Raw genomic sequence first — 27,524 nt, 5'->3', positions numbered from 1 at the left:
AGACAAGAGGGGGAAGAGCAGAGTGAGGAGGAAGGCAGGCTGGGAGGGTCTGCAGAGCCACTGCTCCCTTCAAAGGTGACAGAGATGAAGATGGACCCACAGGGTGAGAAGCAGACTGCAGGAACACATCCACATGTTTGGAGGAATTACAGGTCAGCAGTGGAAGTGACTGCACGGGCAAGACACACAACGTTTCTCAGTGGCCAAGCACAGGAAACAGGTAGGAAGGCAGACAAACATGGAGATTTCTCATGTTTCTCGTTTTGTGCATCCCTTGGTGCTCAGAGCACTGCAATGTTCAGAGAAAAACCATCCGGGATTGCCTTCATCCAGAATATCACTGGGTGCAGCACAAATACTTCAGGAAAGCAGGTATTCCTGTGCTGTTTCCAGCACAGACCATAAATGCACCAAACGCACAAAGGTTGCCAACCACTGTGTGATTAGCATGGGCTGGACAGTTTCCCCTCAGCCCTATGGAAAGAATGGCATAGAACTGCAGCTAACACGACTCAGCCAGAGCTCCCCCTTGGTCCAAAGCAGAGTGTGCTTTTGCAAATAGCCTCTTGCTTTGGCTCAGCTCTCCTTACTGACCTCTAAGGCAAAGCCCAGGGCTTCGCTCCTTTCCTACCTCACAGCCCCAGGCACTGCACCTTCATTCTTCCCCCAAAGCACATTAAGAAAATGACCCAGTCCCTGAGTCTCTGTTGGAAGCCAGAAAGGTCACATCTTTCCAAACACAGCTGCAGGCTCCCCAGCAAATGTATCTCCTACAAACATGACATTTCCAGCTCCAGTTTTGCACATGGAAATGAGAAACTCACAGAGCTGTTGGGAGAATCACAGGCAGAACAGGGGCTCAGCGTTCTTCTCATTTCTTCAGCTCCATGGGCTGAGAAGCAGGCAGAAGCGAGTCCCACTGACCAAGTGAGGGAAGCACAATAGTTGCCTAGTCATCTCTCAGCTACTGGATGGCTTTGCTCTGAGCTCTCAAAAAACAAACCATGCCCAATTCCAGCAGAAAACTCATTCTTGTTCCCCCTGGGAGCTCAGACTCCCACTGCGGAGAGCTCGGGGCAATTCTGAAATAAATCGTTTGCTTCAGTCACCATTTATCACAGCTCACAATGATGCCCAGGCTGTTCCTGAAGCAATCCGGCTGGATTTCAGCTTGGCTAGTCCAGTCCTGTTACACATCCTCTTGGGAACTCTGATCTTGCACATCTGCCTCTGAAAATGCAGCTCATCAAAACAGCTGCTCTTCACGTGGATGAAAGGAAAGACGAGATGATCGTGCTTGTTCTCCACTTCCTCTTCCATGCTCTTCCCTGATTCTTGTCCTTTGGAATCCCAAAATATTAATCCAGAATCCTTTCACCTTGGTAATGGTCTCTTCTATTCCTCCTGCCACAGCCCTGCAACTAAAATATCCCTTGTCCCTGGAAACGCAGCTCCCCCTTTTTATCTTGGCTGCACAGATTCCCAGGCTGCAGAGGTTTTATCCCCATAGTGATGTGCAAGGTATTGGTTTTATCCACATAGCTTCTGAAGGCCCTTGGTATCTCAGTTCTCATTTAAAGCCAGACCTGATCCTGGTTTGTGATTTTTAACAGTGTTAATGATACTATACACCTCTGTAATTCTGGGGGGGGGGACCCCACCAAACAAAACCAGAAACAAATTCTGGCAGAAAACAAAAACCAGACCTATGCAGAGAGGCTAGAAAGAAAAATCTTTATTTGGAATAGGGAGTTGTCTAATTACTATTTTTGCTTGAGCAAAATCCATCCATCTGCAATCAGTCCTTCAAAGATAAACTGTCCAGAAATGGACTTGCAGGCTCTCCCCTTACCCCAGGAAATTAATTCAGATTGACAAACAGCTACATTCATATGTTTTTGAGCTCTTAGAAAGGAGAAGAAGCTGCATCACCAGGAGTCACCCACCTGACAAAGGGAAGGAATAGTCTCTCTCACTTCTGGGGCAAAATACTTAGCCTTTTAGTAAGATTCCATTTAAAATTCAAGCAATCCAAAACAGATTCAAATGAAGCCGAACACCTGTAATTTCCTAGCAGTACTTCCAACCTTTTACTCTTGTATTAATTTCTACCAGAAAACCCCATTGATTCACCGGAGGACTAGCAGGCCTCTAAGCCATTTCAGACCAGGCCCTCCCAACAACTCTCCAAGGTTCATCTTTGGTATGACACATCTGTCCTTCCCACGGGGCAACTGTAGCTGTCTGCTGGCTAATACTGTCCCTGTTCCACCAAGTCTCCAGTGGTTAAACCAAAGAGGCAAAGCAATTCCAGGTCCCCATGACACATCAGATGAGTTGCCTCTCTGCTTCCCTACGCAATACCTGTCCAGCACTCTTCATGCTCCTACAGCAGGCTGGACATACTGAACAGGACATCCAGTATTTCTTGAGCCTTGACTCTGCTGCACTGCTCTGCCAGGCAAGGGGCACAAGTAAACTCCTGTTACGTTTCCACCAGCTGCCCAAGGAGGTTCATGCAACAACCAGCCAGATGACATGGGCACTGCTGAGTCAGAGGAGGGACCAGGTCCATCTTCACCGGCTGTATTCATGTTCAGCAACAGCTGCAGGATGTGTTTTAGAAGCAGCACTCAGAGAAATGACCTGGACTCTGCCTAACCACTGCTCTGCAGAGCCTCAGAGACATGCAGCAGGCAGAAAAGAGTTACCCCTGCTTCCTATTGCCCAGGAACCCTCCACCCAAAGCACTTGTGCTCCAGGGAGCAAGAGTTGGTGAAGTGGTCTACAACACATGAGAGCGAAGAACTTTTGGTAAATGTATAACTAGGCAGGAAATTACCCAGCCCTCACCCTGGCAAGCGAGCAATGCTTTTACTTCCGACAGCCAAGCTGCTCCCCAGATTCGTGCAAGGGCTACCCAGAAGCCACATGGCATGAGCTGTGCTGGACACTGAATTACATTGGGTGACACCAGCCCAGGTTCACAGAACTGATCAGCAATCCAGCTACACTGGGAACAAGTATCTGTTGAGTCTCAGTTCTCAAATGCTGCAGGGTTTCATTCAAGAAGGTAATGAAGAGAGAGATCAACATCGATGATATACCCCCCTCCTAGTGAGAGGCCCACCTCTGCCACCAGGGTTGCAGCTCCCCAGACATTGCCTGGACTGCAGAGTTTCTTGACAATTCAGTAACCAGTAATTCTCCCAGTGCTCACAGTCAGTCACCCAGTGTAACGCAGAGGAGCTGAAAGGGCAATTCATTTCCTTCCTGCACCCCTTCCTCATTGCCAGCCCTCTTGATTTCAGGTAAGGTCAGCAGATGCTCCAAAAACAATGGGACAAAGCTCTCGCACCATTGCAGTCCACCACAGGCAGTACATGCGCCAACCTTTCGCCATGACAAACAGAACACGGGGACAGGAAGGAGAGCGGAGCTAAGTCAAAATAGGGATAGCTGGCAATAAGGTCATAAAGCAGCTCATCACATACAGCTACATCCTAAAGACTGGTTTGGCTTTCCTTGGACCACTAGGGCTTGTTTAACAGAGCAAATGCTAGGATACTGGGAGATCTGTCTTGCAATGCATGGACCACTGCCTTGAAAGCTGGCCTTGGAGAAGCCATTCACCTCTGTCCTTGAGGGAGAGGGAGTTGGAGTAACTTTGTGAACTGAGGACAAAATAAACAATGTCCAATAATCATATGATTCAAAGCAGGAAACTCTGCAGAGCAAGTTGGGCTTGGAGGCAGCTTGGAGAGCACAACTCCGCTGTTAGCATACATCTGCCTCCTCTTTCTTAAGCTCAGAGAAGTCCCATACATTTGGGATAGCCTGCCAGTAAGAGGCTAGTCCTCAGTTTTTTTATTACAGGGATAAGATTTGCTGGCCTGCATTCGGACACTGCACAGCTGAACCCCACCCTGAGCCACTGAGTGCCCACCTACAGCACTCCAGTTCCCACAGATGAGAACTGAAAAGCCTTTGCTCAGTCCTGACCCTTTTGGAGCTACACTATATCCTCTGATCGCTAGGAAGAATGGAAGAAAAAAACTCTACCTTCTCCATGTTTTACTGCTCAAAGCTACTCTCTCAATAGCCTCTTCATTTTCATTCAGTTTACATCCTAGGAACCCGTATGTGTGGTCCAAAGGCAGAGCAGTCATTTTGAACAATGCATTCTGCCAGCAGATGCCATAGTTTCAAAGCAGCGAGCAGAATTTAACCTAAAGCACAAACTGTGCATCCCAGACCTGCAGGAGCTGTTAAACAAGGCACAAAAGACCAGTTCATAGGGGGAAAGGAGAGAGAAGATGGGAGAGGGAACCTAAAAGGAACTGATACCTTATGGTAAAATCAAAATGAAAGCTCTTTTTCCTTTTCAGAAAGCAACCAAAGAAAAAGATAAATATGTTATTATACTTACAACAAAGTGATGTATTCATTTAAATAGTGCTAATGGAAACACAATTTCTGTGTTGTTTTTCACAATACCCTCCCTAAATTGCTGCCAATGACAGGGAGCTGCATTTCTAAAGCAAGCCACAGGGGGAGATAACTGCCCATCACTCTCCTGTTTGCTCATGGGGTACTTTGCTGAAAGTAGAAGTTATTTTAAAGCGGACACAGAGATACTAAGAGACTGCAGGCTATGCCATGAGTCTGACAAAGTCTCAGCAATCTCTCTTCCAAGTAACCTTCTGCAGGGTTTGAGCCTGGTTTAAACCTATCAACAGCTTCAGGCATGGCACCACCAAGTCCAAAGGGTCTAAAATCCAAATGGATCAGACCAGCTTGGTAAAGAGGTCATGCGCATTGCTAAGTGCGCATGTTGCTGAAGTACATTTCAGATGTTTTTCAACAGAGTACCAAATTGACCTTTCTGGGCACATTAGAAACTGAAAATGACTAAATGCATGTTAATGTCAAAAATGAACTGTAACAGAATAGAGGAGGCAGTGGAGACCAGCCCAGAACCCAGCAACCGAAGGCTGCAGAGAAAGAAGGCAGCCATCAGAAGGGGTTCACACTGCACTAGGAGCATCTGAACTCCATACTGATAACTAAGGTAAGTCTTCACACCAAAAACAAAATAAAAGATTGAAGCCAAGAGCTTTGAGTACCCTGTGGCTCTCCAAACTTCACTTTTATCGGGTTAACATTACAGAAGTCCACATATACTTGAAGAGATCGCACTCTTTTTAATGGGCTAGTCAGTCTGGAAATATTTTCCTTAGGAGAGCATGAAGAATGGGCTAAATTTTACTGAATCATTTCTGCAATGTAACATAGAGCAGACACAGGAATGGAAAAGCAATATACAATGAGCATTTCCAAAAAGATGGAAAAAAAAGTGATTCTACCCACACCTTTAATCCCTCCCAGTTCTTGTGCAAAGGAGGCAACAATGAGGGATGTTAATGGACCAAAAATTAAAGATCAGATATAACATGGGAAAGGTAGTAATTAACAATTAACATCATCCATGCCTCATAGGTGATTGCTAGTCCCTAATCAAGAAAAATCACACGAGCTGAATTGTGCTGCTCTCAGAAATTACTGGGATGTGAGTTGGGAGTCTATTATTCTCCTCTGTGCCTCAGAAACAATGCATCTCTACCCTTCAGTGACAGTTACTCTTCTTCCTGGACCTCGGCCATGTGAGACTCTAGATACTTATGAATCTTGTTTTCAGACCCCAATCCTCCCTCCTACAGGCTGGTTATCCCTTAAGAAAAGTTGAAATAAAACGTGGTGAATGTCAGCCCTCCCCAGTAGGAGTCCTGGTAGTCTGCAACTGCCAATCAGCAAAGATTTTGTCTCTCCTTCGAGAAGCTCTGCTATTTACACTCCAGAAAGAGTGGGTTTCAGTTCCCTCAACACCAATGTAAAAAGGCCAGGTTTCATGGAAGATACTTTGCAGGGGAATGCCACAGTCCAGTCTTACATACCCAGGGTCTCTGTGTGAAGGGAGAGGTCTCTGTGGCAAGACATCTCCAGAACCTAAGCAGACGTAATCTGTCCAACCCCCGTCTTGCCTAGTCCCCACTTCCCCAAACCTCTCAGCTCTTCAAAGAAATCACTGCACTTAAAGTAACCACACTGTTGTAGATTCACTGTTATCTAAGTGAGACACATGACTGGGTGCAGGCTACCGTAAGGCTGCCAAGGTGTTTGCAATTTGGAGTGATTTTAAGACTGCTGGCACACAAGATGAGAAATGCACTTTGCTTTCAACCTGATGCTCACTCTGGAAAGTCAGTATTATGTTAGCAACATACCTTTTCTGCTTGTATGTCAGCATCGCTTCAGCAATGGGCAACTGGTGTGCGCAGTTTGCCCCTGCTATATATTGCGTTATCCGGGAGACAACATCAGGCGTTTCTGGAACTGCAATAGAACGAAGAGAAAATAATTTAAGTGACTTTCTCAGACTATGACCAGCACTGTCCTCTATCTGCTCAGCCAAGCAGCTGATGGTACCCAGCCAGCTGCATTTGAACTGCATCTTCCAAAGGAAGCTCTGCAGCCTACCCCAGAGCACTGTAAATCTGTGTGACCAAAAGCAAACATCCTACAAGAGCACCAAGGTAAATACATTAGGAAGGCACACTAGATACACAGACATCTGTACACAGCATTATTGACTGAAGAATTATGGTTATTTTATATTTGTTAAAATGCTTTTATTTGGAAATGTGTACTTGCCCAGTACAGCTTTACACAGCATGCAGCTCCTCATAGCATGCAGCCAAATAAATAAGGGCTGCAGCATACAACCAGCTAAAGAACAGATATGGCTCTCAAGCTGGATCTCTATAGCTAGTGATGTATTCCTAAACCCAGGCACAAAAATGAAGCCTGTATTGACATTTGCATTTTCAAGTGCAGCAAGGAATTAAAAGAAACCAGTCCCAGACATCTGTTCTTCCACAAGCTTAGAATCAAGGAAAAGCGTAGGTTTGGTGGCACACTAGGAGATGTCTAGTCCAGCCTCCTGCTCCAAGCAGGGCTAACTTCACCTTCAGAATAGGCTGCCCAGGGCCTTGTCCAGACAAGTTCCCATCTCCTGGAAAAGGCTCTGAACTAGCTCCTATGAAGAGGTCTCTCTCTCCTCCTCTCATGGCTAGAGAGCTTCCAGGAACATCTTGGGAGCCTCAGTCACTCTGCAATTCCAACAGAACCACACTGCAACCTCCCTGACCTCATAGTGCTCCAAAATCTCCAAAGCTTTTTCCTTCTAATTAAATTTCTGTATGGGATATGCTGCCATGAGAGCATCACTCCTCAGTCGACTAAGTCTCAAGCCTTCATGTAAGCCCTAAATGACAGATGCAAATCATCCTTTCTCCTATTTCTTTCCGCTCTTGAACGAATGGATGGAAAAACTGTAAGCATTAATATTTTAAGCAAATCAGTACTCTAACACACAGTAGGGCTTTACCTTGGCCTAGAACAGACTCAGATCAGAACAGGAACTTGTTGTTCTGACCCAGGGCAGCTCCCAAATGTTACAACACTGGTGAAGAGCAAAATTCTTTTTTAATGAGAAAGATCCTGCTAGCAGACTTCAGAAATGTCAAGGTCATTCTCACACACAACTAATAGAAGTTAATCTTCCCAGCGTTTCCAGTTTTCCAAAGCTGTTAGGCTGGACAGGTTCTGAAGGGCCAAAGAAAGCAACGTACTAAACTTGGTAGTGAAACCTCCACATCAAAGAATAAAGCTGAGAGCTAGGTAAAAACAGTGTGACTTAGAGGCAGCTCATGCCTCTGGGAGCAAACAACTGTTTGCAAACCACCACATGGAGGACATACAAAGGTCAGCATCTGAAAAGGGAATGTGGTGGAGTGAGGAGAGAAGAGGAACAAAAACATTTGTCTACTTCCTCTTGTATTTACTTGACCTTTGCTAAAATTACTCATTCAAGCCTTTTATCCCGCACAGGCCAGACACAGACTCATGGTCTTACCAGTGGTCTGTGCTTCAAGTTTGTTGAACAGATCTCTCCAGGCTAGATCTTGGAAGAAGTTGTTGTATCTATAATCTACAGACCCCAGATACTTGGCCACTGGATGAGAGCCTAAGAAAGGAAGGAAAACATGACAGTTGTTCTTCCCAGCACTGAACAGAAGTGTGGTTTTTATCTGTAAGGAGTTAAATTCCAAAAATCAAAACTGCACTAGACACCCCAGAAATAAATTTCTTCAATAACAACCAAGTAATTTAGTCCAGCTTATCTCTACAAGAGCATGCAAATAGACTTCCCAGCACAGAGCTGGCTTCAACACCACTGGTATCTTTCAGTGACACCTCTCTCGCCCCCCCCCACTGCCCACTAAATCACATTTTAAAAGGCCAAAGAAAACAGGACTGAGAAACTGCTGAGGAAATAAATTATTTGGAAGACACAGAGGCCCTACAGCTCTCCACCTCAGTCTCTCAGTTTTACAAGCAGCTTTCCGAGCAGCCCTTCCTGCCCACAGGCTGCACCACACACACAGCAGCCAGGTCACCTCTGCCAAGAGGAGTCAGATCCCTTACCCCAAACATCATTCACGCACCACGGCTGTTTTGCAATACTGAGAAGAGGCAATTGTCCTCAATCAGGAAAAACAACCTAGGGAGGCTTGTTTAATCAGTGGAGAAGGGCTGTAAGTCCAATAAATAGGCTGTAATTAAAGACAGAAGGCAGAGTCCAAGGATTACAGTCCTCAGTGAATGTTGGCACATGCAACAAGTCCCTGTTAACAAACCACTGTAGGTTGACTCTTCTGTCATTGCAGCATGTAGTTGTGGACTAAAAAGGTAAAACATAGAAAGCATAGAAAGTCATAAATCTAAATCATGAATCAAAATCAAAATCTAAATCATAGAAAAAACTCCACCAATCCTACTTTGAAGGTGCTGCTAACAGCAGAAAGTCTTTTCCTTTAAGACGTTTATGGCATGGTCACCATTCTGTCTTTGGTGCTTTTTCAATTGTCAAAAAAAAAGGTTGCTCTTCAATCACTTTAATGAACTGCCAGAAAGCTGGCCAGAAATAAGCACTTGACCCGATCAAGAAATACTGCAGAATTCTATGGGAAAGGCCCTATTAGAGAAGTTTCCATATTTAAAGTCCATTTACAAAGTGTTCACAGTTCTGAAGCAGTTCCCATTATCAAAGTGCTTGTTTGTTTGGGTTTTTTTAATTACCAAAGAAAGTTTTAAGATTAAAAAACCAACCTAAAACCACACTAGCTAAATCTTGTGTTTCACTTCCGAAGAGAGAGTGTTTTCAGATCAAAGACTGCAGGACAGAAAACTCTTCTGAGGCCAGAAGACAGTGAGGACCACAGTCCTCAGCTGTACATACTCTCATTCAAAGCACATTTAACCTTGCAGAAATATTTTTTCTGTTTGTTTTTACATCCCTAAAGGGCTGCTCTTCCTGCCAACCACTTTGGAAACTAGATGCCTTCCTTATAGAAGGATCCAGCTCTCTTCCTCTGCCTTTTTCATTTGACTTCTGCAAATCCCACCACTGAATCAACAGCCTAACCCCACTGTTCATGGTGCCGGGCAGCAGCTTCCTACTCCTACAGCAACTGCCATCAGCTGGTCCCAAACCTAGAAGACTGGAAAATACAGAGAAAAAGTGCTTTTCAAATTTTTTGTTGCCTACATCACCTAAGTGCCCTGTTCACACAAGCCAAGCCTTGGACTAGACCAGCTTCTGGCATTACACCCTTACAACACCAACATCGCCCAGATGCCCCTGCCCGCAAGCATCAGCGACTGCCTGGCCTCCCAGGCCTCGACACTACAACATTCCTCATGTTTCTGACTACAACAAAACCCCTAATATTATTATCAGTCCACTCTGTTTCCCCCAACACAAGCGATCCAAGCTAGGTAACTTTCCAGCCAGGCAGGCTTGTTGAGCTGCTGGAAGGGCAGAGATGAGGTGCTGGAAAACTGAGGGAAAAACCAGAGGAGAACAGCACGTAAAGGAAAGGTCAAAAGATACATTTAATTTGAATAATTTAAAGTCTCAGCAGTTTCAGAGCCTTTAAAAAATTTTCAAACCCCCCTCCTCCTCCATAAACATTTTCTATCTTAGCCTCAGAGAGGCCAGAACAGTTATCGCTTTGGGAAACACGGTACCCAATGCATTTAAGATTTCACCCAGGGAAAGGGCTTCCAGAACATTATTCTATGCATTCAGTGTACCATGATAAAAAGACGTAAGAGTCTCCCTCTGTATGGGGACAAAGCAACCCCTTGCTTCAAATGAAAGGTTTACAAGCAGACTTTGGCATGAAGAACAGACATGAAATTCACTCACACAAGAACAGCAACACAAGCATTACAACAATACTATGACAACGTGATGTTTGCCTCATTTAACAGCCATATACCTAGCCAACGTTTCCAGGAGGGCTTCTCCTGAGGGAACACATCACATTTAACCCATTCATCTTTCGATGAAGAAAAATTGTTCCTTATTTACCTAGAGGGATGATCAAAAATCTCATGTAGCCGAGCCAGTCTGGCGTTTTGTGAGACAGCTGCTCTACAAAGAGCCTCAATACAGCACTGAGGTAATTCTGGGCTCCGGCCACTGCGATTTTAATTGGGTTTGGAGGCTGCGAATTGCAGTTACAGCTAGACGGAAAAAGAGGAAACATATTCATAATTGTGCTTCCAACCATCTATTTCAGAACAAGTAAAACAAAAATTGGTTAATAACATCCACAGTAGAAAAGAGCTCGTTCAATACACAAGACAATACCACAATGATTATCAGAAGCTTAAAACATTTATTAATAAAACACAACATTGTTCAGTACCTTCTTAACAGGTCTCCTCGCTCCTTCTTTCACACGTTTTGATAATCTAAAGGGCTGCACTCAACTGTCTAGGTTAGGATGTACCTACTGCAACTAACTGCTTTGTCAGAGAAGATACTCTGGTACCCACAGCCCTTGGTAGGTATCTAGGGAATGCCTTGAGGAATCGAGGAATTAATCTGGGAATTACTTGGGGGCGGGGGGAGGAGCAAGAACTATTTAAAAACCTACCTATTAGCTTTGCATGCTTTACTGGTTATTAGATCTGATCTATGAGGCAGTCTCCAAAGCATAATCTTTTAAAATCACCGGTGTCAATGAAGGGAGACTTGTATCCCCACACACGTGGCAGAACAGCACCAACTTTGCAGGGCTGGTGAGTGCTGAAGAGCCACACAACCCTGACTTCAGTAGAGTAGATTGGGGAGATGTATTGGAAGGGAGAAGTATTTCTCAGCTATTGGATGGAAAACTCCCCAGGCACTGGGGCACAGGAGCTGGGAGGCTTTTAGAGCTGAGACTCAACAAACAACACAAGCAAGGTGAGGACTTACTATCTCTGTATCCTGGAGACAATAGTGCTGAAAGCTGCCTGAATATCAGCTGAGGAACATGTGCAGACCACTGGCAAGGTATGCTTTTGCAAGACATCTGATAGGTACTGAGGAGAGAACAGAACATTTTATAGTCCTTTTTTTGGTACAGTTTGTCACAAGAAGAAAATATGCCTCCCTCAGACTCCTAGGTATTCTCACAACCAAGCGTGGTCACTCCTCCCATGTCCAAATTCTAAGTGATACAGCTATTTCCCAAATACCTTGTCCTTGTGTATCAGCCAAAGGAAAACTCTTCCTCTAGAAAACTGGAAACATTGCACCTTCTTGACAAACAGCAACGCTATATCCAAAACGCAGCAATGACAACTCTAGAACAGCAGGGTTTTTATGGCTGCAGAGAGCAGAGCAGCAGCAGAACACCATTTGCCTAGCAGACAGCACTGAGTAAGAGCAGATGCTGTCTACTCGTCTGCTTCTGGAACTGCAGTTACACCTCTCTCCAATTTCAAAAGGACTTAAACAAATGCAGTGTTCTGCTCACCCTCAAGCACTAAAAGAAGGGAAGGGAACTACCAACACATGTTCCTCACAAGGGACTGTTTCCCCTCTATGCCGCTAATGGGAAACAAGTTCACACACACCTTGGGTATACATGGACATAATATTGATGAGACTCAGCAATTATCTCTTTTCAAATTCGACACCACTAATTTATATACCCTAGCCAACGTTATCTTCATGTCCTCTGATACTGCAGGCACAAGCTGCTAAAACTACTGGAAGATGACCTACAATGCTTTCTGTCCATCTCAGGAAGGCATTTCTCCATCTTCCAAGTACAGAGAAACCAGAACCAGTAGCTCAGCTGGTATTTTTCCTCTCTCAGACATTGAGACCCTAGTAGTTATGGAAGCAGAAAGCCAAACCAGACAATGTAAGTCCATGAGCCTGACACAAGTTCTACAGGTGACAGTCACCCAAGCACATGTTTACTGGTTCTCTTCCATATATATTCTATTATTTTCTCAGACTAAGGTTCTGAAAGGAGCAAAATTTGTTCCAAAGCCATAGCAAACCACTCCATTTGCCAGCATAAGAAAGCACTACTCAGGGTTCTCCTTAACACAACTATCACTCATTCAGAAAAGATGGGGTGACATACCTGCAGTCAGGAATCACAAGCATGTGTGCAAGGCAACAGAGCTGACCTGAACTATTTTCTCCTGTGTTCACCACCTGTGCCTAGAAATCTCAGCCTAAACCACAGGTCAGTCCTCCCCGCTTCCTTTGTCCCAGCCTACCACAGTTGAGAAGTAGGCTCTTGAGTGCAAGGGTCTAGCCATTCCGACTGTGCTGCTAACCAGAGGAATGGCATTTTGTAGAAGAGAAAACACCTCTGTGGAAAGATTCAGGTGGCAAAGCTTTACAAGATCCACAGCATCTCCTGGTCAAACGAACTCCAATCTGTAGGCTCTGAACACTCAGTATGCTGCCAGCCCCCACGTACCACCACTGCTCTTCCAACCAAGCAGCAGAACCTACTTGGTTAGTGGTAGAGCTCAAGGCCTGTCCATTCCTGAGGAGGAACAGTGAAGGAGAACTGTGCTTCAGGTAACGTCTCCTGCCTTTACCTGGCCTTGCCAGTCAGAAGTATTGACGAGAATAATGTTTTCTGGCAGCTGGTCATCGGAAACCAGGATGTGATTTAGTTGGTCGTACACTGTTTTCCTGGGGATCTGGAAATAAAGACACAGAGAAGAAAAGAGCAGAAGATGTCAGCTCTAGTCATCAAGCCTCCAGCTCTTGCAATTCATGAGAGGTAGCTGTGTGTGGCTGGCCAGTGCTCGGTCACCCCATCAGCAAAGGCATGCTAGAAGCCGCGCTGGCTGCTGGGACTGACACTTACCAGCTTCTCCCACACTGCAGTATTCTGCATGCTCCAATATTTCTGCAGGCTCCTCTATTAGCCACCTTGGTTTTGTTGGCCATTACTCCTTCTGCCATGAACTTTTACTTACCTCACTTTATACCAACTTTATTCCAACCAAGAGATTTTGGATTCATAGAAGCCAAGAACAATCTCCTTCAAGGAGGGAATTAAGTGTGTCCCACAGCTAACAAAAGCATGGCACATATGCTCTGCACAAGTCCCCTTTTGCAATCCCTAGTAATTTGCCTTATTTCAAAGGAGTAATTCCTCAACACATGCCTATTCATTTGTCATTGTAACAATCTGTTCCAGTGTTTTCAGTTTATGGCGGGCTGACAGAGCGAAAAGCTGGCAAAACCCAGCAGACTGGATGGCAGATAACAGTATCAGCCAAGACATAAATTCCCTCCTTCCTTGAAGCTGCAGGGTCCAGTTCCTTTCCAGCAGGGACAGCACTTGGACCAGAAGGGAAGGGACCACAGGAGACAGTTGGAGAAGAGGAAAAACTATGAGTGGCTGGAGAGACAGCAATCTTTCACACCTGTAAGTGGTGCCGGGTGTCTGGAGAACGTTCGTTGTCCAGACTGTTCGCTCTCTCGTTCTGTGGCCTCACTGGCTGCCTCTCCTTCAGAGATGTGCTCCTTCCCCGACGTCCCGTCTGCTTCCCTTCAGACCTGCTAGAGAGATGTGCTTGCATTCCAGAGCTGGCTCATATCTGAGCGAGATACATTCCCCAAATCCCAGATCACCCAGTCTGGCAACCTCAACAATGTGAGTGGCAGCACCGGGGTATCGTGCACATAGATCTGAGCTAGCTTAAGACGTGCTAATTCTGCTTCTGATAGTGCAGAGCACATGGTTCAGCTACAGAGCATGTTCCCAGGAGTCCCAAGCAGGCTTCCACAGCCCATGCTAAGACCCAAACCACCACTCTGCTATTGTTACACCAGCATAATAAGATCCAGCCATGCAAACTGCAGTCACACACCCAAAAGCAGCGCAGAAATACCTCTTCAAAACATTTATTTGCTTGCAAATGACCAGAGAAACTATATGGTGGGGTTGCTGAAGCCCACATTCACTACCCTATTTAGGAAGGACAGGACAGGACATAGGTTAGACTTGACAACCACCTTTAAGGCCAAAATCTGCATCAGACATTGACTTAGCAACAGTATCTTTGAGCAAGCAGCTCCAGAGTTTTATAAAAACTTCCTCGGACATGGCGTGGGTACAACACAGGAGACAGGAGCAACCTCAGAGGAAAGCTGCCCTTCGAGGTTCTGAGCATTCATTTATCAAGCACTCAAGACCCATCACTTAAGTGCCTGAACACAAGGAGGGTCTCCTTGCAGTCAATGGCTTAAGGCCATCCCGAACAAATGCTAGCAAGCTGTCCATGACTCCCTGAGCAGCCTTGCAGCAGGCGCAATGCTGTGTCACCACTCTACCTGGTGGATGGGATAATGAGGGACTCTGTCTTCGTGATCTTCCCGCTGGGTGGGAGCTTCTCGACAAACACATCTGGTGTGGGAAGTTCAGCTTCCTGGACCTCGGCTTGCTGGTTAGACTCCTACAAAACCACAGGGAACAGAGTCATCAGGAACAACCCCCCCACACACTCTGTCTCACTACCACAGGGGCTGGCAGGAGGCACCTCAGCTTAGCTTTGGCTGGGGCACATTCAAGCCTGCCTCTTCCAGACATGCTACTCACTGTCGAAAGGGAGAAGCCGATACTGGTTATCTGGGGCTACCAGTTCCCAGCTCTGCCTCACAAAGGAGCTGGAGGTAGGAAAGGTGCTCAGATACGCTATTTGGCATAGGCATTGCCCAGCTCAAAGCCAGGGACATGCCTCCTCATGCAATGCAGATTAATTCAGCTTACCCAAATGAACTACCTGAGACAGAAAGACATGGGAGAAATGTTACAAACTGCACGCTCCCTAGTAGAGCAACTTGAGCTTTGGGATTTTTACCGCAGGACCAGCTTGATTTCTGCCAATTCAGTTTGAAGTAATACCTCTGCGTGATAAAATGGAGCAGCCCTGAGAATACTTTTCAGGACAATACACATAGTATCAGAAAGGCTGTTTTAACAGAAGACCATGTAAAGTATTTCAGTTTCAAAAGGCTGAAAGACAAGAATCTCCAACAACTAAGGTCAGGAGGAGAGCTCAGCGTTATCTTCATTACAGCTAATGATGTCACCTACGCAAGTCGTCTTGCATGTGCAACTATATGGACAGATACATGCCACAGAATGCAGTTCACAGTTGATACCCAAACTGCCAGGAGAAACGTTAGCAAGTGTGTTCTCAACTTACATAAGAGACAGTGTCAGAAATACTGTCGCCTGCATGTTTGGTTCCAAGACTCTTCGTCTTTTCAGGCACTTCTACCTGCTTGAGAAGAGAAAAATCATTAGGATGTATGGCACCAGCACAGTTTTCAGCCACACTCTCTGGATCAGGCAGTTCAAAAGACACACTTCTCCATTTAAACATTGCACAGCCCTGCAGGATGACCAGCAGCGACTCCTGGCCCCACCAGGACTGAACACATTGGTGTAGGATGTGGCAAAGCAGTAGCTGATGCACAATACACAGTAGAGGCACGGAAGTGCCCTGGAATAGGACTGATTTTCTATGCGCCTAATGCGCCCATCCACGAGGGGATGCAAAAGGGGGTGAGAGCTGCCCCTCAGCATTCGCTCCCAGCCACCATGAAAAGTATCCCAACAGTAAGCTAAAGCTTCCTCCAAACAGTGCCAAGGAGTCCCTAAAACTCCCCGGCAACATTTCCCATCCTGGCAGTCATTTCAAGTACATGGGAATCTGGAGCTATTTATACTGTTAGCAAGTATTCAATACATAACTTGAAGATGTCCCCTTGAGTTAATACAATATTTGCTTTAAAAAAAACCCCAACAACAACAACAAAAAAAAAACAAACCACAAACCGCAACCAAACCCCACCCCCCCAAAACAACAAATATGTTTTCTTAGCAGAAAATTAATCTCTCTGCACCCAAGTCTTTGGAGGAGGTCAGAGAGGGTGCTTAATTTACACATGCAAATAAGAGACAGTGCAGGTCTGCTATATTACCCGAAGATAGATAACCTTCTTGAAACATGACTTACAGGACTTGATGGCTCTCTCTGGCTCCTGATGCTGTGGATGCTACCAATTTCTGTCTGAGAACTGGAGTGTGACAATCCTTCAAAATAAGGTCTGAATAAGGAAAGCAAAACCAGTTTCTTATTATCAAAAACACTAACAGAGAAAGTCCACCACATTCACAGCAAAGCAACATGACTGTTCCCAGGGTGTCTTACTGCTCCCCAAGGGTTCCAGTAAAATTTAGAGGCTTCTTCTGAAAGGAGGGGGAGGTCTCCAGGACAGCAAGAGAAGCCAGAAAGTCCAGGGACCCCTGCCTAGCCCTGACACTGACTGACTGACCTCCATGCAATGGATCCAAAATGTTAACTGTTAGGCAGCAGAACATATTTATAAAGCTTTATTAGGAACACTTGCGCACTCTCACACTACACACTAAACAGCAGCTTTTCTTTCCATAAAATCCAGGGTGGGCACACGGATCCAGCATTTTCCCATAGCAGAACAAAATGCACATTCACCCCACACAAGCAGTTGTGTCCTCACTACCCCAAGCACTAGCTGCAAAGTTTCACACCGCAATTCTTGTTTCAGCTTTGCAAATGCCAATTCAACTACGTGTCATTCCAGACCAGGTCTAGCTCTCGACTGAAATACAGTGAGTAGAGTTACTGCCCCCCACTGATACTCTGCTCCTGCGGGTAGGTGACTCTTGGTGCTAAGGCGCATTTTATTTCCAGCTTGCATCTGGATTTGGCTGCCAGCCCTAGGATCCAATTACACATTTGCTCAATAAGATAAGGTAGCACATACAATCAGATTGTGCTTCCTTGTAAAAAGGCAGCTCATCACACCAGGTTACAAGACTCCCTTCCAATTTAAGGAATTGATTTTTTTTTGTTGCAGGAAAAACCTGCCTAGAAGCATCAGCATTTATCACACCCCTTTCAAGGTACGAACACAAGAACTGGACACAGCAAACCACAAAGTGTCTACCCAGGACCAGACACAGTAAGTTCTTATTCCAGCAATATTCCAGCAATCACATATCCCAGAACAGTTAGCTCTTTGGCTCCAAGGAACAGGACACAATCTCTCAGTGAGTACAGTACAACAGTTTGGCTTGTTTCAAAGCAGCTGCTTACCACAACACATCTGCTTTCAAATCCCTTCAGGGTAGGGGCTACCAACTGGCAATATATTGGGTCAAGCTCCAAATGCATTTATAAGCCACCAGCCCCATCACTTACCGCTGCTGCCCAAGTCCATCCCTGGCATCTTCTGGCTCACTGATAGGGAACAAGACGCTCCAGACTCAGAATCTATTCTTAGCCCAACTAGGTTACTGTACATTAATTAGGGTGTTATGACACCTGGTAATTAGCTGGCATTTAGCAGATACTGTACTAATCAACTGCAGTGGTAAGTTTGCTTGTTTCAGAGCTGTCACAACACTGAAGGCCTGAGCATGCAACCACATGCCAGTTAGAAGCATGAGTGCAGCTCAAACAGTCTCATGTTTTCAGTCTTTATTCGGCAGGGACATGACACAGCTCTGTTAGCTTAGGGTTCTGCATCTGGTCAAGACCCTGAGCCAGTGATCCTCGGCTCAGCTCCACAGTGCTGTGATAGCCCATACATCAGCGCCCACAAAAGCTGGTTCAGAACAGGCTTGAATGTACCTATGTGTGCTGCAGTCAGTCCCCTTGGTCCCTGAGGAACTTCTTTGTCTCCCACAGTTCTGTTTCCTTAGTCCCTGCAAAGACTCTCTTTCCACACAGGGTCTTATCAGCTTTTCCAGAAAGACACAGACTGCCTTGTCCATCCTTGCCTCTACTTCTGCAGCTTCCAACCACATCTCCTTCTGCCTTAGCACAGATTTCCTGGCTAATCACCTCTTCAGAAGACCCATGTATGGTTTAATTCTACTGCATGCCTGACAGCAATTGCTACCCCTGCGCTTAGGTGTCAGGGCAGGCAGAAAGAACATCTGCAAAGGGAACAAGGAAGAAACAAAACTGAAGGGAAGTTAGACACACACACAAACCCCAGCCCACAAGCAGTCACTCACATTGTAACAACACACACTAGGGCTCCGACACCAGGCCAAGAGAGGAAAAAACCAGCATCGAGGGGTGGGAGTAGAAACAACATCTAACCTATGCTGTCACTGAGCATGGTCTCTCTGGCCCAGCATCAGCCGTCCCACACTTACTTTAACTTTGGCTTCGGAGTGCTCAAGACACTGTCATCATCCTCCATTTCCGGCCCGCTGTCACTGGGGTTCTCTATATCCAGTGTGTCATACAGAAGGTCCAAGTCCTCCTCCACCTCTGGAACATGCTCCGCCGGGTCCTGCTCTGAATCCAGAACCTACACACAGGGCAAAAGCAGGCATTGCTGACTCTGCTAGGAGCCAGACCGATCCCACATCACCTGAGCTCCCTCAAGGACTGCAGCACACCAGTCTTGGGAGTAAAATTCTGTTCCTAGTGCAAGGATACTATATCCAACAGAAACATTAAGTGTATGAGAAGTGCTTGTTTTGGGTGAAGCTTGTCAGTGTCTGGTTAAGCAGGAGTTACCTGTTGGACTAAGCATTCACGAACAAACCATTAACCATAGATTATGTCCATTATTCAACCCCATTCTATAAACAAAAGGCCCCTAATGGAGTCCCAGTTTTCTTAGAACGAGTACAGAAATGCAGTACTCCCAACAGTGTAACCTATCTTGGGGTTTACTGAAAAAAGTTGCTAGGACATCTCCTGATTTGATACCCAAGCAGGTAGAAATGACAAAAATGTCCACAGGAGGCGCCTGAAACCTGGACAAGGATCAGCTGCCACCCAGCAGCAGAGCTGAAGAGAACAGAAATCTCACAGAAAACTTCCACAGGTTGCTTCACGTATACACCAGAGTAAGCAGGCAGCTGTGCACAGTTCAGAGCTTGCTTTTTGAATGGCAGCTCCAGAAAAGCAGCAGCTCAGCTGGCTGAGACCTCAGCTATGGGTGCTGACTCTGCTGAGCTAACTTGGGAAGAACAGCAAAAAGCCACAAAATCAGCACACGGCCATACAGCCAATTGTGATGTTAACTGTTTTTATATTAGATACTTAATGTTAAACAGTTTTCCTGGGTTCTGGATCTCTTTCATTTTCAGCTGTGACCAGACAGCTGACTCTCCTGTGAATCTGCATTCCCTATCCAAGTTTTTCATGTCTTCCCTTGGCTGTTCTAGTAAGATGACCAAACAGGCTGGGATTTAACTTCACAAGAAATATACACCATAGACTACTTGCCTTTGAAAGGGTCACAGATAATTTCAAAGCAGTCTGCAAAACTAATGGGTACACACGTGGTTGCCAAAATCTGCTTTTGATAAAACTCAATCTAGAAAATATTTGATGACATTTTAAAGTTGTCCCTCAAGCCTCCATGCAAGGCCAGAGCGTTAAGGAAAGGTCACATCCCCTGCACACTTGAAAACAAAATGAAGGGAACTAGGGGGAAACAGGAGAGTGTTCCTGAAGACTACAGCAAGATGCACCAAGCAGAGGGCAACACACAAGATAGGAAGGCTTACAGAATTAATTACTTACCTCGTCAGACACTTTAAACCTCTTCAGCAATGCCACAACCTTCTGTTTGAAGTTTTGTTGCTGCAAGTCAAAGACACTTTTACGTAAGTAAAGCATTAAGTGAACCTTTTTCTCCCTGTCTGCAAGAAGCCCAGACACACCTGACAGTGCTCTCACTGCTGCTTCAAATCAAACAACTCCTGGCATCACAAACCAAGTCTCTTCTGTTCTGTTCAGATGAGCTTTCCACACCTACAATACCTGCTTTCCTACATTACAACAAACCACGTCCCACTCCACCAAGTATTATAAATCTTCTGGCCCTGACAGATGGCACACCACTCTTGGTTGGACACACAGTGGATAACAAATTATTTTATCTGCCAGATCACCTCCTGTACCTGTTTGATATTTCTGGCAAACATCTGACAATCAACTTTTCTGATTCTTAACAAGGGTGAGCCAACAGAAGCATCTACCCACTGACAAATGTGTTTTCTACCAACAAAGCTCTGTTTTTTCCAGGAGCTTGCAGTTCATCGTGGCAGGCTCAGTTATTTGACTAGCAGCACTGTAGAAAAGTTGTGGGACTTGTTCTTAGCACTTGCCTATCAGAAAAATGCTTTCTGAGTCTGATACCCCCAGATCCTGGACACAGCAGGCATCAAGTCCAAACCAATACAAGCCAAACTGCTGCACTTCTTTTGTGTTTACTTGCCCCCAAGAGCTATCTCTCTCTTGCAGGACCAAACAGATGAGATTTGGCATGAGCTGCCCAGCCCTTCTATCTGTCACTGACCAACCTAATACGCACACTCTGAAGAAAAGGAAGATGAGAAGGGCCCAGGCGTGAGTGCTAGTACAGAGCATTTAAGGTAGCATCCCCGTGTAGGAGAAAAGGGAGGAGAAAAAGGCTGGCACCAGGCCACCCTTAAGCAAAGAAAGTTGCTCATTTGCTGGCTTTCCTGTATCTCATGTAAGCTCTTCTCACCAGTCCAGTTGCCTGCTCCCACTCTGGCCTCAGACACTTCTCACTGCCCCACACCTCCAAACCTAGCCCTTTACCTCTGAACTCAAATCCTGAGAGCTGCAACCACCTTCTAGGTGAAATAAACCCACCAGGCCTCAAACAAGCCTCTCTAAAGACTGCCCCATTTCTGCCCCCAGTGCACTTGTGAGGTCAAATGCTCTCATGATAGTGAGAGCTGTCCTCTGGCTCAGGATACCAAGCAAAATTGTCCATCGTGCAGACTGCCTTGGATCAGCACGGCAGTCTGTGTAGGAAGGACACACAGCATGCAGCAGCTAAGGTGACATGGCAAGAGCTGTTCACTGGCCTGAATGTTTTGACAGTCAGCAGACAGGAGACCTGTTGGATTTGGAGCTGGACTGATGTTAATTTAACTGGCAGCACCAAACCCAGTTTTGCACCAGCCCCACACACTGGAGATTCAGTATCACTTTAGTGGTCAGGGCTAGAAAGACATTATTCTTACTAAGAGGAGGTTACTCCTTTAATAACCAAGTGGTGCATTGTGTTCTGGCAGGTCACTGACACCTGAAAACAATACTAAGGACACCAAGGATATGAACTAGCATGTTCCTGGTCTCACACAAAGGGTCTTTCTAGTGGCAGATTCAGGCCAAAACAGGGTTTCTTTCAGACCTTATCAAAATACGGATTTCAGAAATAGCCTCACAGGTGGTACAATGATCTCCAATCCTAAGTCCAAAAAAGAAAACCTAGACAATAACCCAAAAACACCAGGATGGGCATCGCAGATGTGCATAAACACCTGTGTAAACAGAAAGCTGCATTATGGCATGGCCAAGCACAAGTCACTGCTCCACACAGAAGTCCAGCTTTGCAGACCTATGCATGCTTGCTGTGAGAGGTTTGATAGCTGCATGCAACTTGCCAAAGCCTTCAATATCCAGCTACTTCTTTTGCCTCAGCACCACATGCACCACCTCAGGTTTATCTGTCAACCTCCAGCCCCTAACTGAGCTACTGCATTTTGATACTTTCCCACTAGCCTCTCCCATGCAGAGCACAAACAGAAGAGCTTCCCTTCACTTAAAGCTACTTTCAGGACTTACACGAGCATGGATCCTGCACTGGCTTCTTCATGGGGGTCAATTTCACACATTTACATGATTTTTGGAGCTCCTTAATCTTGCAGCCAAAGGACACTCAAAACAGCACATACGCACACCTCGGACAGCCCCAACCCCTGAACTGGCTGCTTCTGGTAACTCTTCACAGGCTGTGACCATGCCCCCAGGCTCTCTGCTGGGCCAGCCTGTCTAGTACTGCTGCTCCCATAAACCACATGCATTGTGCATCCTGGCCAAACCCCGTCAGTGTTAGTAAAACTAATTTCCACCGACCCTGGTTATGGACGTCGTTCTTACTATCGATCTCCGCTGCTTCTTGGGCTTCCCCAGCTCGTACTCATCATCATCCAAATCCTGAATAGAAAGAGGATTCCTGTGTTACCTTTGTGATTTGGGGACACATGAGCATTTAAGTGCTAAAAATGTTCCCTCTATGAAGATGAACCTGCTGCTCTGTCTTGCAGGCTTTCAAAATTTGCCTTAATTGCACTTATGATGGCAGAGGGAACCAGGTCTGCAGAGAGCCAGGAATAATGGCTTGGAGAAGCAAAACAGCTCTAGTTCTACATTCAAGGAACAAGGGTAGTCACAGCCCCACATTTCGGTGGGTTCCTCTCTCAGTACCCTCCAAGAGGTACAAGGCAGGTGACACCAGAGCCTTATGGCAAATAAGACCCAAACTCAAAAGCATCTCACATCTAGCCAGATGGTTCTCTGAAAGGACCTATTTTGCAGAATGTATAAAAGAGTAAAGACTGCCTCGGATCCCACTGGCCCTTTAATTACAGCTGGGGATCTAGTTGGGGTCTTTCAATCCAATCAGCATTACAGAAGCAATCAACTGATGCCCTGGCCATTAAGCAGAGAAACACACAAGGATGCTAATGTTTTAGTGTTTAAAGGGAGCTCAAGTCCAAACACGTGAACAGATAAATCACAGCATGGTGGAAGAAATGGGTTACTGTGCAGGCCTTCTGCCACTGCAGCTAAACACTTGGTGAAAGTCTCGCACTGTCATGGTTTAGCTAAAGAAATAGACTTTTAGTTTCAAGCATGAACTGAGAGTGTACACGCTCTACTGAAGCTCTCACAGGGAGAAGCCATGCCCTGAACAATACCTGGCCCTGTACGGCATCATCACTGGCCTCCTGCTCAGAAGAGAAGCTCTCGTACTCTTCCTCGGAATAGTTGTCTGAAAGGGAAGGAAAGAGGAAAGAGATCCTGTGAAACTCCTTTAAGGTGAGGGGACAATCTCATCTCAGGAGCAGAGAAGGCCAACTAACAGTCACAGATCAAGAAAGGAGGCCCCCCAAGGAGATGCCTCTAGTTTATCTTCTATCTGTGCTAGAACCAGTGAGATGGGAACTACCTGGAGGTAAGGAACAAGGAACGCATCTAATAGGAAGGAAGGACTACCACACAGATAAGGCTCCTTGAAACACCACCCCCTTTTACCCTAAAAAGAACCACCTGGTAGACAGCAGCAAGTAAAGACATTTCTCCACAAGGGAATTACTTTTCCCCCCTAACATGAGCATAACTGGCTTAAAGGAGCAGGTAAGACATGCCAGGAGAGTCTAAATCCTTCATTGAAATGACACTTCAGGTGAGTTGCCAGGCCTCAGGCAACAACACACAAGCACCTGCATGAACCACTGTCAACAGGTCACTCTACCAGCAGCGAGCAGAAGGCTGGTACCAAATAAAAAGATTGTCACAAGTAGAAACCCAATGACTTCCCTATACAGTGCATAACACCATGGATTTACACTCATTAAACCAGGCCATAGGTCACAGCAAAACATGTTGCATCTAAGTTAATGAGATTTATTGTACTCAAAGGAAAAAGAAGTTGGAAGAGTAGTCTAAACGTGGATCTCCTGAATACAACAGTGTTAGCCAGGTGAGAAGCTACAAGTTCTCAACACACCCACTGGTAATACTGGAAGAACGCTGTTGAAAACACAGCTAACCCTTGCTGGATGGCTCAGGCCTGGTGTGATATGCAGGAGAAGCTTTGACAATTCAGTCCCCACTCCTGTCACACTCCCTGCTTACCCAGCAACAGGCTTGCAAAGTGGGTTTTCTTTGCATTAATCAGTTATAGACACATGAACTCGTGCAAACCAGTTCTCATTTGTCCCAGGAAGCATCCAAGCCCAGGTGGGATTTAAGTCCACCTAGTTCAGGAAGACACTGGTCCTCAGAGCATGTGGTTGTGCTATTACCTGTAGACTTGATTTTCTGGCTGGGCTGCATAGTGCTGTCTTCATGGTCAATTGGCTGACTTGACAAGGAGAAGATCCAGATTTCTGCTACCTTCACTGCAGCCTCTTTGATGTTGCTGAAAAGGCTCAGAACCTGGCCACCTTCTGTTGGGTGCTGCATGACCTGGGAAAGAAATTAAGCAGTATAAATCTGCATTTAAATGTATTTAAAGTCACATCATTTGCACGCTACGAGTTTTTTATGTTAATAGACTTCACATTTCTAAGTACAGAAGCAAGCCAACACCCTGCAACTACAGGAACCACTTGCAGGCAGTAGCCCAGTTGAGACTTTATTTTACTACTAATGGAAGTGATGGAAGGACAGAAAAAGGGTTCTGAGCTTGACAGCTGATTAGCTCATCCCTGAAGCACAATACTTGACTAGCTCATTATTATGTATTTGCTTCCACGGCACAGTACTGATTTGAATTATCAAGTTACCATCCTTCTGAACACCTAATTAAGGAACTTAATTTTGTGTTAAAGCTCAGCAGAAGAGCTAGTAAAGGCAAAAATTGTTGGTGAGATACAGATGCAAAGTACTTCCTAAAGCAAAAGAGAGCTGGCACCTGAAACTCAGAGGAGCTGACCACCCCAGGATAATGAAGCAGAAAGAAAAACAAGACAATGGTGGAGGCAGAGGGACATCTCGTCGTAGGTTTCTCCTTCCTTTGCCACTCACACGGATCTCCCCAGAACCTAAGACTTACGTTCTTCTCTCGTCCCACCAGAATCAGAAAGCACTTTCCCATGCCTGCACCTCAGCTTTCTAGCACACACCAGGCTGCTTTGTCAGCTCCTCATGTGGCTTTAAAAAGACGTGAGCTGATGACGAACATATGTCCCCCTGCTCTTAAGCTCTGCTCAGACCCACAACTCCAACTCATTGCTTTGTTTCAACAGCTAAGAGAACTTTTTTTTTTTTTTTAGAAATATGTCAATGCTGTTTAGAGGTCATTATACTAAAAACTGCAAAGGGGAGAAGGGGGGCTTGTAAAATTTGTTTTCCTGAAGTTTTCAATTTCAGAAATATTCCAGATGAGCTGGAGAGCAACTATTTCCCAGCACAGTGAACCTTTGAAAATTTTTGACCTTCTAACCTCAGTCAGCTGACATTACAAAAAGACGTAAGAAAAACCACATGCAGCAGCCCAACACTTAGAAGTTCACTGATGGGTCTAATTAATGGGCCCACAATATTTAATTTCTAGTTCTTAAATGAATCAAACGCAGTACAGGAAAAATGTTAGCTACAACACCACAAATCAGAATTGGGCCAATTCAAATGTGGAGTTCACCATTTACTGCAAATCTAAGGGACACTGAACTCACACACAAGGAGTGGTCCTTAAATTTAATTATTTAATATAATAATAATGCACTGCAGCGTAACACTAGCTTATTTTGGATGGAAATGATCTGTTGACAGAATGCAGTCTGATGAAAAATGTTGGTGTTAAACTGAACTTGCTACTGCTAAGCCCAACTCTAAATGCTCGGAAACAGAAACAGGAGAGATTAAACAGGGCATGAAATAATGAAGCATGGAGCTAAGCCATTCAGAAAGCCTTAGTGAATAATTTATCCATACTTGATTCCAGCATTAATTTTCAGATGTAAATCTGAAAATTTTATCACTTACCTCTCATGAATAGAATTCCACCTAAATTACCAACAAGCATGAAATAAGAATTGCAAAGTAATCTCAAAAATCTCAAGCAAAATGAAACTACTTGATTATAAACCCTCATACAGTGGCACAGAGAAGCACAGCGATCCTTGCTTTAACATTTCTTAGGGTTGGAAGACTTGCCGGAATGACTCTGTCCATCTTCTTCTGCACTTATGATCTGGAACCCCTAACACTAAAAAAACCCACTCAGCAACCTCACAAGGTAATAAGCTAGCCTCATGATAGCTTTAGCTCTCAAGATACTACCCAGAAAATGTCCAATTTTATTACTCATTAGTAAAATCTGTCTAAAATATTGCCCTGTAATCCGTATTCACAGTTATTAAGACAGCTATATGAAATCCCACCAGGTACTTCTCAATGAGGAAAGTGACAAAATAGTCAAGCTTTATAAACAGAGATCATGTCAAACACTGCTCACCTCAGCCATGTTGATAGAACCCACAGCCAGAGTCTTGTAGCCTAAAATGGTACGGTTCTTGTACCGCTTCCGTCGTTGCAGCATGATCTGAAGCTTGTTGCCTTCTCTCTTCAAGAAGTGAGGGTACTGCAGTTGGAAACACAATCAAAAAGTTTATTATATCTCTTGTCATTATCTCCAAAGCTGCCTGCTTCACAAGTAAACTCCATTCCTAGTGATTAACTCCAGGGCTTTTAGAAGTGCCTACAGTTAACTTGCACTCAGTGGACAATCCTTCATTATCCCAAGGAAGCCTTCATCTCTGCCCAAACAGCTCAGCTCTGAGCTTCCATTTCCCCAGCCAAGCACACTGAAAACACAACCCAGGGGCACAGAGGATCTGTTCAGTCTGGGAAGGACCAAGCCCTAGCCTGGTTCCAGAGAGATGAATAGCCTCCAGGAGACACTTTCCTCAATGGAGGCTGTCCAGAACTGGAGCCTCAGAGGTGCTGCCCGGGGCGTGGACCACTGCTGTGCAAACATCAGGCAGCATGCACTGGGGCAGGGACAGCCGTGGACCTCCGCACTCTTGGCAGGACACTGCCTTCCCTCCAGCACACTGACATTAGTCAGTGTTTGACCCTCTGCTGCACACATTTAAGAACCTATTGTGCTCTGAATGGCAAGTGAAGAGGCACGGCTATGAAAAGGCCAAGGATTTGCTAACGCCCAATTTGCTAAAGCACAGGGACCTACGTGGTCACACAACGATTCCCTCCAGGACAATGCAGTCTCCTTCAGGCATGTGGCTCTTGCAACTGTCAATGTTTTCCAGCATTAATATACTCAAACTTCTATTGCTCCAAGTGGTTGTATTTTATGTAGTTAGGTCAATAAAAATCCTGTCCTACTGCCAGGCTGTGTTGCAAAGACATAAATACTTCCAAGACATGCTCCACAGAAGAAAATACATTTGTTTATATATCACCCAAACCTCACTCCAAGAACAGAGAGGCTG

General features: G+C 45.4%; 1 protein-coding gene across 7 annotated transcripts in view; it reads right to left on the bottom strand.

Annotated features, from left to right (window-relative positions):
• Positions 1 to 27,524, bottom strand: part of PACS2 (phosphofurin acidic cluster sorting protein 2) — a 48,949-nt gene that overhangs the window by 13,742 nt on the left and 7,683 nt on the right. For 2 of the 7 annotated variants that reach the window (XM_035900784.1, XM_035900783.1), the window contains exons 3-17: positions 26,528 to 26,653; positions 24,372 to 24,534; positions 23,262 to 23,335; positions 22,417 to 22,497; positions 20,047 to 20,106; positions 18,660 to 18,817; positions 16,468 to 16,558; positions 15,652 to 15,729; positions 14,777 to 14,898; positions 13,867 to 14,002; positions 13,027 to 13,131; positions 11,393 to 11,499; positions 10,499 to 10,653; positions 7,976 to 8,086; positions 6,285 to 6,393 (exon numbers count right to left, since the gene is read on the bottom strand). In XM_035900784.1, coding sequence (XP_035756677.1) covers positions 6,285 to 6,393; positions 7,976 to 8,086; positions 10,499 to 10,653; positions 11,393 to 11,499; positions 13,027 to 13,131; positions 13,867 to 14,002; positions 14,777 to 14,898; positions 15,652 to 15,729; positions 16,468 to 16,558; positions 18,660 to 18,817; positions 20,047 to 20,106; positions 22,417 to 22,497; positions 23,262 to 23,335; positions 24,372 to 24,534; positions 26,528 to 26,653 — 1,676 coding nt within the window. Of the gene's footprint in view, positions 1 to 6,284; positions 6,394 to 7,975; positions 8,087 to 10,498; positions 10,654 to 11,392; positions 11,500 to 13,026; positions 13,132 to 13,866; positions 14,003 to 14,776; positions 14,899 to 15,651; positions 15,730 to 16,467; positions 16,559 to 18,659; positions 18,818 to 20,046; positions 20,107 to 22,416; positions 22,498 to 23,261; positions 23,336 to 24,371; positions 24,535 to 26,527; positions 26,654 to 27,524 lie in introns of those variants that run through there. The other 5 variants (XM_035900778.1, XM_035900779.1, XM_035900781.1 and 2 more) reach the window with 5 other exon arrangements.

This window comes from Egretta garzetta, unplaced genomic scaffold, assembly GCF_000687185.1.
Source record: "Egretta garzetta isolate BGI_Z169 unplaced genomic scaffold, ASM68718v1 scaffold598, whole genome shotgun sequence".
Taxonomy (NCBI): Eukaryota; Metazoa; Chordata; class Aves; order Pelecaniformes; family Ardeidae; genus Egretta; species Egretta garzetta.
Note: the sequence above shows the minus strand (reverse complement) of the source record. Positions and strands in the feature narration are given on the sequence as shown.